This window comes from Bubalus bubalis, chromosome 5, assembly GCF_019923935.1.
Source record: "Bubalus bubalis isolate 160015118507 breed Murrah chromosome 5, NDDB_SH_1, whole genome shotgun sequence".
NCBI classification, from domain to species: Eukaryota; Metazoa; Chordata; class Mammalia; order Artiodactyla; family Bovidae; genus Bubalus; species Bubalus bubalis.
Window position 1 is genome coordinate 9,710,643 of NC_059161.1, and position 19,556 is coordinate 9,730,198.

Here is a 19,556-nt window from a genome sequence, read left to right on the forward strand (position 1 = left end):
TGTAGAAGCTGTTGGTTTAATATTTGTTTATTTTGGAAATTAAGCCTTTGTTGGTTGCATCATTTGCAAATATTTTCTCCCACTTCATGGGCAGTCTTTTCATTTTGTTTATGGTTTCCTTTGCTGTGCAAAAGCTTATAAGCTTGATTAGGTCCTGTTTGTTTTTGCTTTTATTTCGGTTGCTTTGGGAGACTGACCAATCACTGATATTTTTTCTGTCAGAAAAGAAAAGAAAATTAGTCGCTCAGTCATGTCTGACTCTTTGTGATCCTGTAGACTGTAGCCTGCTAGGCTCCTTTGTCCATGGAATTCTCCAGGCAAGAATACTGGAGTGGATTGCCATTTCTTTCTCCAGGGGATCTTCCCAACCCAGGGATCAAACCCCAGTCTCCTGCATTACAGGTAGATTCTTTACAGTTGGAGCCACCAGGGAAGCCCCAGTAAAATTTCTGTCAGAGAATTTTTTTTAAAACTTTTTATTTTGTATTGTGGTATAGCTGGTTAACAAAGAGTGTTGTGATAGTTTCAAGTGAACAAGGAAGGAACTCAGCCATACTTACGTATGTATCCATTTTCCCCCAAACTCCCTTCCCATCCAGGCTGCCACATAATGTTGAGCAGAGTTCCATGTACTATACATAATATAGGTCTTTGTAGATTATACATTTTAAATGTAGTGGTGTGTACTTGTCCTTCCCAAACTCCCTTACTATCCCATCCCTCCAGCAACCATAAGTTCATTCTCCAAGTCTGTAGGTCTCTCTCTCTTTGTTCTATAAGTTCAACTGTATCATTTCTTTTTAGATTCTACATATAAGGAATGTCATACAGTATTTCTCTTTATCTATGTCAGAGAATGTTTTGCCTGTGTTATTATTAACTCTTACATGATGGTTTTTAATTTTCATTTACATGTTCCATGAAAATTTCTAATTTAGTATGCTAGATTAGTATAGGCAACATAAAGTCAAAACAGGAATATTCTAAGCATCTGTTGTAAACATATACATTTATGGTGGAATGAAGTTTATGTGATTATTATGTGTATATGATCTTTAAACTGTAATTTATCTTTAAACTTTTACTATCTTTGAATAATATCTTAGGTATTTGACATAAAAGTATTTTAGAGATCAGGACTGGATTAAATTTTTTAAACATCTCTATTTAGATATGATTTATGTACCGTAAAGTTCATCTTTTAAAGTATATAATTCAGCGGCTTTTGGTATATTCACAGATAAGTGCTACTATCACTATAGTCAATTTAGAACATTTTCATTATCTCAAGAAGAAATGTTATACTCTTTATTACCTCCATTATCCCTTCATCCCTGCCATCCCTACGCTAAGCAATCACTTACCTATGTTCTGTTTCTATAGATTTCCCTATTCTAAACATGTATGAATGGAAGGAAGCATACAATTACGGCCCCCCCTTTTTTTTGGCATGCTCAGTCGTGTCTGACTCTTTGTGACCCCATGGACCGTAGTCTGCCAGGCTCCTCTGTTCATGAGATTTCCCAAGCAAGAATACTGGAGTGGGTAGCCATTTCCTTCTCCAGGGAAATGGCAGTAGTTGTGACAGGAAAAGAAAGTGAAAGTGAAAGTTGCTCAGTCTGTTGGACTGTTTGCAACCCCAGACTAGACACGAATTCTCCAGGCCAGAATACTGGAGTAGGGAACCTTTCCTTTCTCCAGGTGATCTTCCCAACCCAGGGATCCAACCCAGGTCTCCCACATTACAGGCAGATTCTTTGCCAGCTGAGCCACAAGGGAAGCCCAATAATACTGGAGTAGGTAGTCTATCCCCCAGCAGATCTTCCTGCATTGCAGGTGGATTCTTGACCAACTGAGCGAGGACTTTTTGTCTTTTCCTGACCACAGCCTCAACTTTAAATTCCAGTGACTTTCAGCTAACTGCTATCTTGTTTTCAACAATGCAGTGGAGCATCATTGTTCAGCAGTCCAATCAAAATTCAGGCTCCTTTGAAGGAATAGTTCTTGATGTTAATGTTCGATATTTGTTCTGACACCAGGAGGGCTCCTCTAAGCTGCTCCTTTATCTGGTATTGTCTTGCAAACTCTCCAGCCTAGAGTTTAGCTTTATATCCTCATTGAATCTACAGATCTCTCTATTACCTTTTACCACAACTGCCACTGTCTTGAGAGATTCAGCTTACATTTTAGCTTGAACTTTTCATGCTCTGTTGAAAATGAAGCCAGTTCCTTTGGGAAGAGACAAAACAACCGATTTATGGCTTGATTCTCCCCCTTCCCCAGGCAAAATCTTGTGAGCCAGAGCTCTGGAGCTGGGAGTGGGGAAAATGGCATGCTTCTCTCTGAGGAACAACCCGTTTTAGGAGCTGAATGTGAGGTGGAGAGGGGGCAGGCGTCTGAGATTTTCTTGGCTTTCATCTTCCAGTATGGAACCACAACCTTACAGTCCAGGACTAAGGTAATTGGAGCCCCAGGGTTCTCAGTGGTTCTGCACCAAGAGTAGAGTCTTTGTCCCATGGATCGAGGTTGGGTAGAAGATCGGACTTCTACCCAGGTAGGAGAAGGACTTCTACCCTTCTTGACAACACTGGCCTGGGAGTTGACCTCAGCAACAGGTAGCTGTGGGCAGAATGAGAACTGCCAGCATTCTGCTCCACACCTGAAGAAAGCTGTCTGACTGGGAGCTGGAGGTAGAGGGATCCTTGGGTGTACCTCCCTAGAGTGGAATTTCTGCCTAGCTGAGCTGACAGGAGAAAGGGAGAAAGCTGTCTTGGTTCAGATACTAAGACTGGCTTTTCGCTTCAGATATTCATAGATACTCTTGGATAGATGATTCCTTATTTACTTTTCGCCTTAGGATCATTTCCAGAGGCTTTAAAGTTATTTTTAAAATGATTTTCATCAGTTTCACTGGAGAGCAGGTCTGTGGAGCTCTTAAGCTTGTCTTGCTAAAAGTTGATCTCCCTGTGGACTAAAAAATTTAGCTGTTTTTATAGTAATAATTTGCACCTTACAATTATCTAGAAATTCATAGCTTGCAGGTATATAATAATGCCAATAAATTTGAAAACTTAGAGGAGAGGAGTTGGGAAAACCCCTTGAAATAAACAAACAGCTTTCTCAAACTGACACAAGAAGAAACAAAAGTCTGAGTAAGTCTTACATCTATTTAACTGAGTTCTAATTAAAAACCCTGGCAAGGACAGTTCAAGAAAAGGTGATTACAGACCAATATCCCTTATGAACATAGATGGAAAAATCTTATACAGAAGATTAGTAAATTGAATTTAGCAGCATATAGATAATACATCATGATTATGTGGGATTTATGCCAGGAAGCTAAGGTTGGTTTACATTCAAAATGATTTGCTGAATAAATATTGATAGAATAAAAATGTCCTATTATTACTTCAGTACAAATAGAAAAGTAGAAATTCCTTTTCTGTATAGTTAGCTTCTCTCTAGTACTTTTCCATGCAAATTCCAGCCATTCAGGAGCCTTGATCTGCAATGTCTATTTAGCTCAGTCTATTTGGCTTTTGCTCTTTTGAACCTGTATTGTTTTTTCCTATACTGCAGTTACAGATAGAGCTGTTACAGTTGTGAAACTCACTCTCTTTTCCTTCTCTCAGGAATAGCAGTCCTGTACTACCTGTTTTCCAGCATCTGAAGACAATTACCTCATGTATTTTGTCCAGTTTTTTGTAGTTTACTATAGGAAGATTGGTCTGCCAGAAACAGAAGTCTTGCCCACACTTTTTGTCAACCTTATGCAATAAGTATGAAATGATATATGGCATTTCATACATAAACTCATATATATAGTTTATATATATTTACATTTTTCTCCTTAACTAGTGTGGTTAAAAATCTTTTCTTCTTTATTGGTGCTTTGTGTTTCGCATGCCTTTCTATAGGTTTATTTTCTTTATCTTACTGATTTATAGATTTTTTGTGTGTGTGCGTGCTGGATGCCATTCAGAGTTGATTAGAAAACTCTAAATACTTGATAATTTTCCTATTCACATTTAGTTTTTTAGTTCTCTTGGAATTAAATGTATAAATAAGTGAGGGAATCTAACTTTTTAATATGAATAGCAAGTTGTCCTTGCATAATTTTGAAATTCCCCACTGACTTTTTTTTAAAAAAAAACACCAATTTTATTGTATATTAATCTTCTATGTATGTGCACATGTTTGTAGGTGCCTTATTTCCCTGGTCAGTGGTCTTTTTGTCTATTCCTGCACAATACCATTTAGTTTTAATTACCTTGTGTGATAAGATCACTGTTCCTTTCTTTGTCTTGAAAATCATTTTGGCTATTATTGGTTGTTTATTTTTCCAGATGAATTGTGAGAGCAACTCTTCAAGTTCTAGCAAAACACCCTGTTGTAATCCAAAATGTATCTCTGTTATTTATGTCTTTGATATATTTCTTCAGAGTTTTATAATTTTTCTCATAAAAGTCATGTTTTGTTCTTTGTTAGATCTCTCAAATCACTTGCCCCTGGAACCAAGTCACCATATCATGAGGAAGTTTAAGCCATATGGAGAGGTCACGTATGGGAGTTCTGGCACTAGCCCTAACTAGTCATTCAGCCAGAGGCCAGAATCAACTATAAGACATATGAGTGATTGAGCCTTCATATGATTGCAGTCCCTAGTTTTCTAGTTTTTTTAGCTTGAGGCCTTAGATATCGTGAACCAAAGATAAGTTGTCTGAATCTCTGACCCAATGAAATTGTGAGAGATAATAATTATTGTTGTTTTAAGCCTCTAAAGTTTGGGATAATTTGTTTATTAAGCAGTAGAAAATTGGGCTTCCCTGGTGGCTTAGAGGTAAAGCATCTGCCTGCAATGCAGGAGACCTGGGTTCAGTCCCTGGTCGGGAAGATCCCCTGAAGAAGGAAATGACAATCCACTCCAGTATTCTTGCCTGGAAAATCCCATGGATGGAGGAGCCTGCTGGGCTACAGTCCCTGGGGTTGCCAAGAGTCAGACACGACTAAGTGACTTCACTTCTTTCACTTTCAGTAGAAAATTAATACACTGGATACCATTCTGGTTATGATTTGGCTTCTCCTATAAGCAAGAGAGTTCCAGAAAAACATCTACTTCTGCTTTGTTGACTATGCCAAAGCCTTTGACTGTGTGGCTCACAACACTGGAAAATTCTTCAAGAGATGGGAATACCAGACCACCTGACCCACCTCCTGAGAAATCTATATGCAGGTCAAGAAGCAACAGTTAGAACTGGACATAGAACAATGGACTGGTTCAAAATTGGGAAAGGAGTCCATCAAAGCTGTATATTGTCACCCTGCTTATTTAACTTATATGCAGAGTACATCATGTGAAATGCCAGACTGGATGAAGCACAGGCTGGAATCAAGATTGCTAGGAGAAATATCAGTAACCTCAGATATGCAGATGACACCACTCTTACGGCAGAAAGCGAAGAGGAACTAAAGAGCCTCTTGATGAAAGTGAAAGAGGAAAGTGAAAAAGCTGGCTTAAAACTTATTCAAAAAACTAAGATTATGGCATCCAGTCCCATCACTTCATGGCAAATAGATGGGGAAACAGTGACAGACTTTATTTTTTGGGGCTCCAAAATCACTGCAGACGATGACTGCAGCCATGAAATTAAAAGATGCTTGCTTCTTAGAAGAAAAGTTATGACTAACCTAGACAGCATATTCAAAAGAAGAGACATTACTTTGTCAACAAAGGTCCGCATAGTCAAAGCTATTGTTTTTCCAGTAGTCATGTATGGATGTGAGAGTTGGACCATTAAGAAAGCTGAGCACTGAAGAATTGATGCTTTTGAAGTGTGGTCTTGAAGAAGACTCTTGAGAGTCCCTTGGACTGCAAGGACATCCAACCAGTCAATTCTAAAGGAAATCAGTCCTGAATATTCATTTGAAGGACTGATGCTGAAGCTGAAACTGCAATACTTCAGCCACTTGATGTGAAGAACTGACTCATTAGGAAAAACCCTGATGCTGGGAAAGATTGAAGGCAGGAGGAGAAGGGGGTGACAGAGGATGAGATGGTTGGATGGCATCCCCGACTCTATGGACATGAGTTTGAGCAAGCTCCAGGAGTTGGTGATAGACAGGGAAGCCTGGCGTGCTGCAGTCCATGGGTTTGCAAAGAGTCAGACATGACTGAATGACTGAACTAAACTGAACTGATAGGTCTGCTTAAGGTTTAACTGGGCTTCCCTGGTGGCTCAGTGGTAAAGAATCTGCCTGCCAATGCAGGAGACGTGGGTTCAATCCCTGTGTTGGGAAGATCCCCTGGAGGAAGAAATTGCTACCCACTCCAGTATTCTTGGCTGGGAAATCCCATGGACAGATATAGTACTTGGAATAATTTCTCATCCTAAGTTAATAAATTAGCATTTGTTACTATGTCATGAGCTTGGCTAATTTGTATTGTATATGATAAGAAACCATGTATCTGCATGTATAAGGCCGAGGAATAAACTCATTGAAAATTCATCATGAACACCATGTTTCTTGAGAAACTGACCTTCTTCTCTTGAGAATGAATTAACATACCAATGTGGTTGAGATTGGAAGTTTTCATGTATTCCATGATACTTAGGTAGTCAGATACAACTTGTACTATGTTAAAAAACCTGACCTTGTCTTAAATACCTGTTAATTTGGTGGTACAGTCTTTATAGGTTTCATAAACCGACACCAAAGAATACAGTGTAAAACTTCCTTACATTTTTCTAAAGACTCTAATTTACTTTAAAAACTCCTTAAAAGTTCACTAATATCAAATGAGTCAGGTGATCAGCTAGGTTCTGTACTTAACTACATAGGTGTTACTTTTTTCTCAAATAGTTTATTCTGTGAACCTTGAGATACCTTGTGACTCCAGCAAGAATCCACCTTGGAAGTCATGTTGCATCACTTCCGCAGTATTCACTCTGTTCCCTGGAAGCAAGTCACTTTAGTCCAGCCCACATTGACGGCAGGAGAAGTAGACTCCACCTTCTGAAGAAAGGAGTATCAAATAATTTGTGGACAAATTTTAGAACTACTGCGCTTGATAGTTTGCAGTAGTTCTAGGCTTCCCTGGTGGCTCAGACGGTAAAGAATCTGCCTGCACTGCAGGAAACTTGAATTCTATCCTGGGTCAGGAAGATCCCCTGGAGAAGGAAACGGCATCCCAACTCCAGTATTCTTGCCTGGAGAATCCCATAGACAGAGAAGCCTGGTGGGCTATAGTCTGTGGGGTTGTAAGAGTCCAACACAACTGAGAGACTTAACACTTAAACAGTCCACTTGATAAGCTTGAAATTAGTACAAAGGAAGTTTTATAAATTAATGATATTAGGCTTAACGTATCCTGATTCTCTGTCTCGCAGTACAGGGTATAGTTGTGTTTAATGGTCCTGGTAGACTTAAAATCCTTTGACTAAAGTTTTTTACTGCAAGAGGAGAGAGTGGGATGAATTGAGAAAGCAGCACTGACATATATACAGTAACATGTTTAAAATGGGTAAATAGTAGGAAGCTACTGTGTAGCACAGGGAGCTCAGCTCAGTGCTTTTTGATGACCTAGAGGGGTGGGAGGGAGGCTCAAGAGGAAGGGGATATATGTATACTTAGAGCTGATTCATGCTGTTTGTACAGCAGAAACTAACACAGCCTTGTAAAGCAGGTATCCTCCCAATTAAAAATTTTACAAATAAAGTTTTTTACTCATTGAGTAGTGTTTGCATGGGCACTGTCTTTATTTGCTTCTAAAGAAAATGAAGAAATAATGATGGGAAAGTGCATTCCAGCCAATACATATGCAGACGGGCCGCCTAGGGAACTTGGAACTGTCAGCATGAATGGAACTTAGGATGTAAAGGGGGAATGATGGGAAGTGAAGTTGGAAAGGTAGTGCACCTAGTTTCTCCTTATCTCCTTTCACCCTCAGCTTTTGTCATCTTTACACTTTTTAACGTTAATATTTTCTATGGCCATAATTTCTTTTGCATTTCTTTTCCATGGGGATGGTCTTGATCCCTGTCTCCTGTACAATGTCATGAACCTCATTCCATAGTTCATCAGGCACTCTATCTATCAGATCTAGTCCCTTAAATCTATTTCTCACTTCCACTGTATAATCATAAGGGATTTGATTTAGGTCATACCTGAATGGTCTAGTGGTTTTCCCTACTTTCTTCAATTTAAGTCTGAATTTGGCAATAAGGAGTTCATGGTCTGAGCCACAGTCAGCTCCTGGTCTTGTTTTTGCTGACTGTATAGAGCTTCTCCATCTTTGGATGCAAAGAATATAATCAGTCTGATTTCGGTGTTGACCATCTGGTGATGTCCATGTATAGAGTCTTCTCTTGTGTTGTTGGAAGAGGGTGTTTGTTATGACCAGTTCATTTTCTTGGCAAAACTCTATTAGTCTTTGCCCTGCTTCATTCCATATTCCAAGGCCAAATTTACCTGTTACTCCAGGTGTTTCTTGACTTCCTACTTTTGCATTCCAGTCCCCTGTAATGAAAAGGACATCTTTTTGGGTGTTAGTTCTAAAAGGTCTTGTAGGTCTTCATAGAACCGTTCAACTTCAGCTTCTTCAGCATTACTGGTTGGGGCATAGACTTGGATTACTATGATATTGAATGGTTTGCCTTGGAAACGAACAGAGATCATTCTGTCTTTGAGATTGCATCCAAGTACTGCATTTTGGACTCTTTTGTTGACCATGATGGCTACTCCATTTCTTCTGAGGGATTCCTGACCACAGTAGTAGAAATAATGGTCATCTGAGTTAAATTCACCCCTTCCAGTCCATTTGAGTTCGCTGATTCCTAGAATGTCGACATTCACTCTTGCCATCTCTTGTTTGACCACTTCCAATTTGCCTTGATTCATGGACCTGACATTCCAGGTTCCTATGCAATACTGCTCTTTACAGCATCGGACCTTGCTTCTATCACCAGTCACATCCACAGCTGGGTATTGTTTTTGCTTTGGCTCCATCCCTTCATTCTGTCTGAAGTTATTTCTCCACTGATCTCCAGTAGCATATTGGGCACCTACTGACCTGGGGAGTTCCTCTTTCAGTATCCTATCATTTTGCCTTTTCCTACTGTTCATGGGGTTCTCAAGGCAAGAATACTGAAGTGGTTTGCCATTCCCTTCTCCAGTGGACCACATTCTGTCAGATCTCTCCACCATGACCCGCCCGTCTTGGGTTGCCCCACGGGCATGGCTTAGTTTCATTGAGTTAGACAAGGCTGTGGTCCTAGTGTGATTAGATTGACTAGTTTTCTGTGAGTATGGTTTCACTGTGTGTGCCCTCTGATGCCCTCTTGCAACACCTACAGTCTTTCTTGGGTTTCCCTTACCTTGGGCATGGGATATCTCTTCACGGCTGCTCCAGCAAAGTGCAGCCGTTGCTCCTTACCTTGGACGAGGGGTATCTCCTCACCGATGGACAGGGAGGCCTGGCATGCTGCGATTCATGGGGTCGCAAAGAGTCGGACATGACTGAGCGACTGATCTGATCTGATCTGATGGCCATAATTAAGTTTTATGTGAATTGTTAATTATAAAAGTTGAAAGCCAGTGGGCAGGGTTTATGTGTGACTGCATAGGCTCCAGAGCTGCATAATATATTTCCTTTCTTATTTAGTTTTTTTAAGTATTTCCTGGAATTTCTAATTGTCAATTTTTTCCCCACCTTTAACATACTCTCAGTTTTTTGCTCCAAATCTCCATGTGATAAGATACCCTAATGATTCTGCTTTAGAGACCAGTTTCTTAGGACCTTCTTTCCTCCTGTTCTAAACTGATCCAGTTTTTCTCTAGGTCTGCTTTTCTTGAATTTCCATAATCCCTGGATTCCATTCCTTTCCCTTTCTCCCTATTGCTGCGTCATGTCCTCAGAATTTCCTATAAAAGGTTGTTTGAGGGTGCTAAGTTTTCCAAGTAGTTGCATGTCTGAAAGCACCATTTTTGAACCTGTATCCTATTTCTGCTTTATTGACTATGCTAAAGCCTTTGACTGTGTGGATCACAATAAACTGTGGAAAATTCTGAAAGAGATGGGAATACCAGACCACCTGATCTGCCTCTTGAGAAACCCATATGCAGGTCAGGAAGCAACAGTTAGAACTGGGCATGGGACAACAGACTGGTTCCAAATAGGAAAAGGAGTACGTCAAGGCTGTATAATGTCACCCTGCTTATTTAACTTCTGTGCAGAGTACATCATGAGAAACACTGGGCTGGAAGAAGCACAAGCTGGAATCAAGACTGCCGGGAGAAATATCAATAACCTCAGATATGCAGATGACACCACCCTTATGGTAGAAAGTGAAGAGGAACTAAAAAGCCTCTTGATGAAAGTGAAAGTGGAGAGTGAAAAAGTTGGCTTAAAGCTCAACATTCAGAAAACAAAGATCATGGCATCTGGTCCCATCCCTTCATGGGAAATAGATGGGGAAACAGTGTCAGACTTTATTTTTGGGGGCTCCAAAATCACTGCAGATTTTAGAGCAGCGATTGCATCCATGGAATTAAAAGACGCTTACTCCTTGGAAGGAAAGTTATGACCAACCTAGATAGCATATTGAAAAGCAGAGACATTACTTTGCCAACAAACGTCCGTCTAGTCATATGGTTTTTCCAGTGGTCATGTATGGATGTGAGAGTTGGACTCTGAAAAAAGCTGAGCGCCGAAGAATTGATGCTTTTGAACTGTGGTGTTGGAGAAGACTCTTGAGAGTCCCTTGGACTGCAAGGAGATCCAACCAGTCCATCCTAAAGGAGATCAGTCCTGGGTGTTCATTGGAAGGACTGATGCTGAAGCTGAAACTCCAGTACTTTGGCCACCTCATGCGAAGAGTTGACTCATTGGAAAAGACCTTGATGCTGGGAGGGATTGGGGGCAGGAGAAGAAGGGGATGACAGAGGATGAGATGGTTGGATGGCATCACTGACTTGATGGACATGAGTTTGAGTCAAGTCCAGGAGTTGGTGATGGACAGGGAGGCCTGGTGCGCTGCGATTCATGGGGTCGCAAAGAGACGGACATGACTGAGAGACTGAACTGACTGAACCTTGTTATCAATATCAGAGGTATTTTGAAGCGATGACAATAAGTATGAATATATTGGTATTTCAAGTCTGTTACATTGGCCTAGTAAAAATAGCCAAGGAAAAACAATATGTGACCTTACCACCTGAAAGTACTACATTGCCATATTGAAACACCACTGAGTATGCTTCATTTGCAAGCATGCTTGTAATGGGGAAACTGAAGTATAAAGTCATCAGTGTAGACACTGTCAGTACTTTTTACATTTAGTGAACAAAATTATTATACATTCTTTTTCTCACAAATAATTTTTTATACATATTTATGAAATACAGCCAAGCTATAGTCTTATTTTTTCAGCTTATTGAAATACATTTTTTGTCTCTTTTTCTTATGAGAAAATTCTGAAAATTGATGTTTCAGAAAGATCCCTAAGAGTTAGGCTATATTAAACATCTATTTTATAATTTTTTAATGATGAAACCATTGATCTTTTCTTACTAGGATAACCATTATAAAAATTTGACTGATATAAAAATGTTATGTGTCTTGAACCTAGAAGTAGGCCAACCAATAGTAGATGACAGGAGCATCCTCTCTTCTCTCACTTAACCTTTTACAGTCTGATCAACTCTTCCAACATTGTTTTACCTTAGCTTCTAAGAGACTCAATGCAGAGTGCTTAAATACAACAGTCAGATACCTTGTATAGCTTTCCTGCTTTTAATTAATCCTGGTTTTATTTTTAATTGTTCTGTTTATATTTAATCTTGTAAGCACTCTCAAATTCTTTTTGACTCCAGGTTATATTTTTTAAGGTTTTGTATTTTGCCTTCTTCAGTGATCAGTGCAAAGAAATAGAGGAAAACAACAGAATGGGAGAGACTAGAGATCTCTTCAAGAAAATCAGAGATACCAAAGGAACATTTCATGCAAAGATGGGCTCGATAAAGGACAGAAATGGTATGGACCTAACAGAAGCAGAAGATATTAAGAAGAGGTGGCAAGAATACACAGAAGAACTGTACAAAAAAGATCTTCATGACCCAGATAATCACGATGGTGTGATCACTGATCTAGAGCCAGACATCCTGGAATGTGAAGTCAAGTGGGCCTTAGAAAGCATCACTACAAACAAAGCTAGTGGAGGTGATAGAATTCCAGTTGAGCTATTCCAAATCCTGAAAGATGATGCTGTGAAAGTGCTGTACTCAATATGCCAGCAAATTTGGAAAACTCAGCAGTGGCCACAGGACTGAAAAAGGTCAGTTTTCATTCCAATCCCAAAGAAAGGCAATGCCAAAGAATGCTCAAACTACCGCACAATTGCACTCATCTCACACAGTAGTAAAGTAATGCTCAAAATTCTCCAAGCGAGGCTTCAGCAATATGCGAACCGTGAACTTACTGATGTTCAAGCTGGTTTTAGAAAAGGCAGAGGAACCAGAGATCAAATTGCCAGCATCCGCTGGATCATGGAAAAAGCAAGAGAGTTCCAGAAAAACATCTATTTCTGCTTTATTGACTATGCCAAAGCCTTTGACTGTGTGGATCACAATAAACTGTGGAAAATTCTGAAAGAGATGGGAATACCAGACCACCTAACCTGCCTCTTGAGAAATTTGTATGCAGGTCAGGAAGCAACAGTTAGAACTGGACATGGAACAACAGACTGGTTCCGAATAGGAAAAGGAGTACGTCAAGGCTGTATGTTGTCACCCTGCTTATTTAACTTCTATGCAGAGTACATCATGAGAAACACTGGACTGGAAGAAACACAAGCTGGAATCAAGATTGCCTGGAGAAATATCAATAACCTCAGATATGCAGATGACGCCACCCTTATGGCAGAAAGTGAAGAGGAACTCAAAAGCCTCTTGATGAAGGTGAAAGAGGAGAGGGAAAAAGTTGGCTTAAAGCTCAGCATTCAGAAAACAAAGATCATGGCATCTGTTTCCATCCCTTCATGGGAAATAGGTGGGGAAACAGTGGAAACAGTGGCTGACTTTATTTTGGGGTGCTCCAAAGTCACTGCAGATGGTGACTGCAGCCATGGAATTAAAAAACGCTTACTCCTTGGAAGGAAAGTTATGACTGACCTAGATAGCATATTCAAAAGCAGAGACATTACTTGCCAACAAAGGTTCGTCTAGTCAAGGCTATGGTTTTTCCTGTGGTCATGTATGGATTGTGAGAGTTGGACTGTGAAGAAGGCTGAGCGCCGAAGAATTGATGCTTTTGAACTGTGGTGTTGGAGAAGACTCTTGAGAGTCCCCTGGACTGCAAGGAGATCCAGCCAGTCCATTCTGAAGGAGATCAGTCCTGGGATTTCTTTGGAAGGAATGATGCTAAAGCTGAAACTCCAGTACTTTGGCCACCTCATGCGAAGAGTTGACTCATTGGAAAAGACTCTGATGCTGGGAGGGATTGGGGGCAGGAGGAGAAGGGGACGACAGAGGATGAGATGGGTGGATGGCATCACGGACTCGATGGATGTGAGTCTCAGTGAACTCCGGGAGTTGGTGATGGACAGGGAGGCCTGGCGTGCTCAATTCATGGGGTCGCAAAGAGTCGGACACGACTGAGCAACTGATCTGATCTGATCTGATCTGATCTTGCCTTTTCAACTTGTTTCTAAGCTCTTGAAGACAGGAAATCATCCCTAACTTTCAAAACTAGCTTCAAAGGACTGTTTTGAAGTTAAATAAATAAACATAGGAAAGACTTAGAATTGTATTTGGCATGAAGGAAATGCTAATGTTAGCAGCATTATGTTTTATTATGTTCAGACTACTCTATAGAACATGTACTTATAGGAGGTATTTAGGTAAGAAAAGATTTTTCTGTTCCTCAATACTTAACAAAAATTTGAGGACTGGACATTTGTATTTTAACTCAGTGCCAAATGAGTTGAAATGTTAACTGCTTTCTAAATATATCTAATGTTTGGTAAAATCCAAAGGTGACCTCTTCCATCCAAATATTAGGTAATGCTGGGACATAATTCTGGAGGAGAAAGCAACTTGAAAGAAGTCTTTAGGCTAAGTAGCACATTACGGAATTGAGAAGCTATGAAAAACATGAATTTATTCTCAGAGGAGGCTGAAGAGATAGGTGCCCAGAAAAAGAAACTTACTTTTTATATGTAACATGTTCCTGAATCTACTATTTGCTAGTCTTGAAGATCATATTGTGTCTTCGAACATGTTAGCTGTAAGCTACTAGCCTGTCATATAAGAGAACCCCATGGACTTTAGCCCACTAGGCTCCTCTGTCCATGGAATTTCCCAGGCAGGAATACTGGAGTGTGTTGCCATTTCCTTCTGCAGGGGATCTTCCTGACCCAGGGATTCAACTCGCGACTCCTGCATTGGCCAGTGGATTCTTGAGCACTGGGGGAAAAAACCTGGGAAACCCCCTGTATATCCCATGTTAGTAGTAAAGAGATAAAAAGGAAAGTCTGCTCAGTGAATGATCCTTGCCCTTGAGGAACCGTCTCTGAGTTGGGAAGATCCCTCGGAGGAGGGCACTGGTAGGTGGTGGTGGTTATTTAGTCTCTAAGTCATGTCTGACTCTCTTGCGACCCCATGGACTGTAGCCCGCCAGGCTCTTCTGTCCATGAAATTTCCCAGGCAAGAATACTGGAGTGGGTTGTCATTTCCTACTCCAGGAGATCTTCCCAACCAGGAATTGAACCCATGTCTCTTGAGTCTCCTATGTTATCTGGCAGATTCTTTACCACCACATCATGTGGGAAGCCCTAGGATGTCACGGCTGTAGTCTAAATGGTAAATGTGTGAGTCATTAAAGTGGCAGAGGGAGTGACAAGAGGATAGATTCCAGATAAAAAATGGAATCAGTAATACTTAATGATTGATTATGGTAGTGAGATAGGAGGAAGGTAAAATTTCATTCCTGGCATGAATAATGGGATTATATGGTAAATTTCTCACTAGGCTTTTGAGAGAAATTTTACTTTATGTATGTGAATAGCTTCTGCAAAATAGTAAACATATGAAGGTAACTTCTGAGTAGGTCATTTCTAAGTTTCTCTTTATTTTTATTTATAGATGCCACCTCAAATGAACAGCAAGAGCTTTTCTGTCAGAAGTTGCAGCAGTGTTGCATACTGTTTGATTTCATGGACTCTGTTTCAGACTTGAAGAGCAAAGAAATTAAAAGAGCAACATTGAATGAACTGGTTGAGTATGTTTCAACTAATCGTGGTGTAATTGTTGAATCAGCGTATTCTGATATAGTAAAAATGGTAAGCTTCTAGACTTAAGTTCCTCAGATTTATATAAATTCAAGTAAGATCTGAGGTGTAATTACAATTTAATGAGATTTATTTTTAGTAAATGTACAATAGTTGATGTACTCAAAAGAATGTTTTTTAAAATAGTCCGTTTGAAAGATTATCCATTCCAGTGATGCTGTCATTGCTTTATGATAGTTTGGGAATTCAGTAGCCACAATGACTGGTGGCTACCACATTGGAGAGTGTGGATCTAGAACTTAGGAGAAAGATGTAAGCTCAAGATTATATGGGTTGATGGCAAAACTAATACAATTATGTAAAGTTTAAAAAAAAAAAAAAAAAGATTATATGGGTTGGTAGGTAATTAATGTCATGCAGCTGAAAGGAGAAAGAATAGCTAAAGGGGGAAGAAAAGACTAATGAAAAAATACGGGGCTCTCCACATCTCAGAAGTGGATAAGGGAGTCAAATATAGACCATTCTTATTTAGGACATTTTGATATCATATATGTAGCTTCTCTAGCACTGAATTTTAATCAAAACTCAGGACCCTTAAATGATATAAACAAACATTTGAAATATCTGTTGTGGGAAAAAAAAAAAAAAAACTATTGAAGAAAGATTGTTCAGGGTACTGTTTATTAATTATTTAACCATATTCTTCAAACTGTAGAAATTTGTTTAGGACATATGATTTTTGTATTTTAGTGCATAACAAAATATAAAAAAATTCATTTGGAATAATTAGAGTCACCAGGCACACAGTTTAAACTTGTGTTGGTTGTGGAAGGTTCCACAGAGTCAGACATGACTGAGCTACTAACACACAGAAAGTTATAGCAAGTATGATCTAAACTAATTTACACTCTTTGCATTGGTCACTTAAGGCTTTCTTATCTTGCCTTGCTATTCTCTGGAACTCTGCATTCAGTTGGGTATATCTTTCCCTTTCTCCTTTGCCTTTTGCTTCTCTTTTCTCAGCTATTTATTAGGCCTCCTCAGACAGCCACTTTGTCTTCTGGCATTTCTTTTTCTTGGGGATGGTTTTGGTCATTACCTCCTATACAGTGTTACGAACTTTCACCCATAGTTCTTTGTGCAGTCTGTCTACCAGATCTAGTCCCTTGAATCGATTCGTTACCTCCACTGTATAATCACAAGGGATTTGATTTAGGTCATACCTGAATGGCCTAGTGGTTTTCATTACTTTCTTCAATTTAAGCCTAAATTTTGCAATAAGGAGCTGAAGATCTGAGCCACAGTCAGCTCCAAGTCTTGTTTTTGCTGACCATATAGAACTTCTCTGTCTTTGGCTGCAAAGAATATAATCAGTCTGATTTCGATACTGGCTATCTGGTGATGTCCATGTGTAGAGTCATCTCTTATGTTGTTGGAGGAGGGTGTTTTGCCAACATATGCTGGGTCATAGAAAAAGTAAGGGAATTCCAAAGAAAAATCTACTTCTGCTTCATTGACTATACTGAAGCCTTTGACTATGTGGATCACAACAAACTGTGGAATATTCTTAATGACATGGGAATCCCAGACCATATTACCTGCCTACAGAGAAACCTGTATGCAGGTCAAGAAGCAGCAGTTAGAACTGGACATGAAACAGCGAACTGCTTCAAAATTGGGAAAGGCTGTATGTTGTCACCCTACTTATTTAACTTACATGCAAAGTACTTCATGTGAAATGCTGGGCTGGATGAATCACAAGCTGGAATCAAGATTGCGGAGAGAAATATCAACAGCTTCAGATACGCAGATAATACCACTTTAATGGCAGAAAGTGAAGAGCAACTAATGAGCCTCCTGATGAAGGTGAAAGAGGAAAGTGAAAAGGCTGGCTTAAAACTCAACATTCTGAAAACTAAGATTATGGCATCTGCTCCTATCACTTCATGGCAAATAGATGGGGAAACAATGCAAACAGTGACAGACTTTATTTTCTTGGGTTCCAAAATCACTGCAGATGGTGACTGCAGCCTGAAATTAAAGGATGCTTGCTCCTTAGAAGAGAAACTATGACCAACCTAGACAGCATATTGAAAAGCAGAGACATTACTTTGCCAACAAAGGTCCATCTAGTCAAAGCTGTGGTTTTTTCCAGTAGTCATGTACAGATGTGAGAGTTGGACCATAAAGAAGGCTGAGTGTCGAAGAATTGACACTTTTGAACTATGGTGTTGGAGGATCAAACCAGTCAATGCTATAGGAAATCAGCCCTGAATCTTCATTGGAAGGACTGATGCTGAAGTTCCAATACTTTAGCCACCTGATGCGAAGAGCTGACTCATTGGAAAGGACCCTGATCCTGGGAAAGATTAAGGACAAGAGAAGAAGGGGTTGACAGAGGATGAGATGGTTAGATGGCATCACTAATAGACATGAGTTTGAGCAAGCTCCAGGAGATGCTGAAGGGCAGAGAAGCCTGGTGTGCTGCAGTCCATGGGGTTGCAAAGAGTCAGACATGACTTAGCTACTGGGCAACAACAAAATAAGCTATACATACATATTTGAGTCAAATTATTCTGTAATTTGCCATATGTTAATATATTCTGGGATTTAATTCATTTTCCCAAGCAAAAGGTGTGTTTTTTGTCTTAAAAAAACTTTTTTTTTTAACTTCTGGGTACTTCATTTCTAGTTAAGAAGCCTACTCACTTAGTTCTTTAAAGCTTTTTGGTGTATTTGGGATACACAGTTAATTTTACTGGTGGCTACAAGTATACTTTTTCTTTTACTACCAACAATAATAAGTATGATTTCAAAGGCAAATATGCCCTTCTATGGGATATATTCCCTTTTTGAGTTCTAGCTATGACTTTTGGCCACTTGTTGTGAAATTGATATCTATTAAACTATTTATTGGCTCTTCCCCATATATAGGTTTTGAGTTTTAGCAAATCAAATTTTAGATTTTTACTTTCTAAGTCTTATGGTTGTGCGTGTGTGCATGCTAAGTCAGATTAGTTGTGTCCAACTCTTTGCAACCCTGTGGACTGTAGCCTTCCAAGGTCCTCTATCCAAGGGATTCTCCAGGCAAGAATACTGGAATGGTTTCCATGCCCCCTCCAGGGTATCTTCCCAACTCAGAGATAGAACCCACATCCCCTGTGTCTACTGCATTGCAGGCATATTCTTTGCTGCCGAGCCACTGGGGAAGCCCCTTATTGTAATTGACAGTTAACAGTTATTTGGCATACCATAGATGCCACTTCATCAGAATGGTTGCGAATTTGCTTATACCACCAAACAACCATAGTTCATCAGATCTAGTTCCTTAAATCAAGACAATCCCCATGGAAAAGAAATGCAAAAAAGCAAAATGGCCGTCTGAGGAGGCCTTACAAATAGCTGTGAAAAGAAGAGAAGTGAAAAGCAAAGGAGAAAAGGAAAGACATAAGCATCTGAATGCAGAGTTCCAAAGAATAGCAAAGAGAGATAAGAAAGCCTTCCTCAGCGATCAATGCAAAGAAATAGAGGAAAACAACAGAATGGGAAAGACTAAAGATCTCTTCAAGAAAATTAGAGATACCAAAGGAACATTTCATGCAAAGATGGGCACGATGAAGGACAGAAATGGTATGGACCTAACAGAAGCAGAAGATATTAAGAAGAGGTGGCAAGAATACACAGAAGAACTGTACAAAAAAGATCTTCATGACCCAGATAATCACGATGGTGTGATCACTCACCTAGAGCCAGACATCCTGGAATGTGAAGTCAAGTGGGCCATAGGAAGCATCACTACAAACAAAGCTAGTGGAGGTGATAGAATTCCAGTTGAGCTATTTCAAATCCTGAAAGATGATGCTGTGAAAGTGCTGCACTCAATATGCCAGCAAATTTGGAAAACTCAGCAGTGGCCACAGGACTGGAAAAGGTCAGTTTTCATTCCAATCCCAAAGAAAGGCAATGCCAAAGAATGCTCAAACTACCGCACAATTGCACTCATCTCACACAGTAGTAAAGTAATGCTCAAAATTCTCCAAGCCTGGCTTCAGCAGTACGTGAACTGTGAACTTCCAGATGTTCAAGCTTGTTTTAGAAAAGGCAGAGGAACCAGAGATCAAATTGCCAACATCCACTGGATCATGGAAAAAGCAAGAGAGTTCCAGAAAAACATCTATTTCTGCTTTATTGACTATGCCAAAGCCTTTGACTGTGTGGATCACAATAAACTGTGGAAAATTCTGAAAGAGATGGGAATACCAGACCACCTAA

At 39.8% G+C, this 19,556-nt stretch overlaps 1 protein-coding gene across 1 annotated transcript in view; it reads left to right on the plus strand.

Moving 5' to 3' along the window:
- Positions 1–19,556, plus strand: part of PPP2R5A (protein phosphatase 2 regulatory subunit B'alpha) — a 71,773-nt gene that overhangs the window by 16,914 nt on the left and 35,303 nt on the right. The window contains exon 2 of the mRNA XM_006073085.4: positions 15,139–15,335. Within this exon, the coding sequence (XP_006073147.1) occupies positions 15,139–15,335 (197 nt within the window). The remainder of the gene's footprint in view (positions 1–15,138; positions 15,336–19,556) is intronic.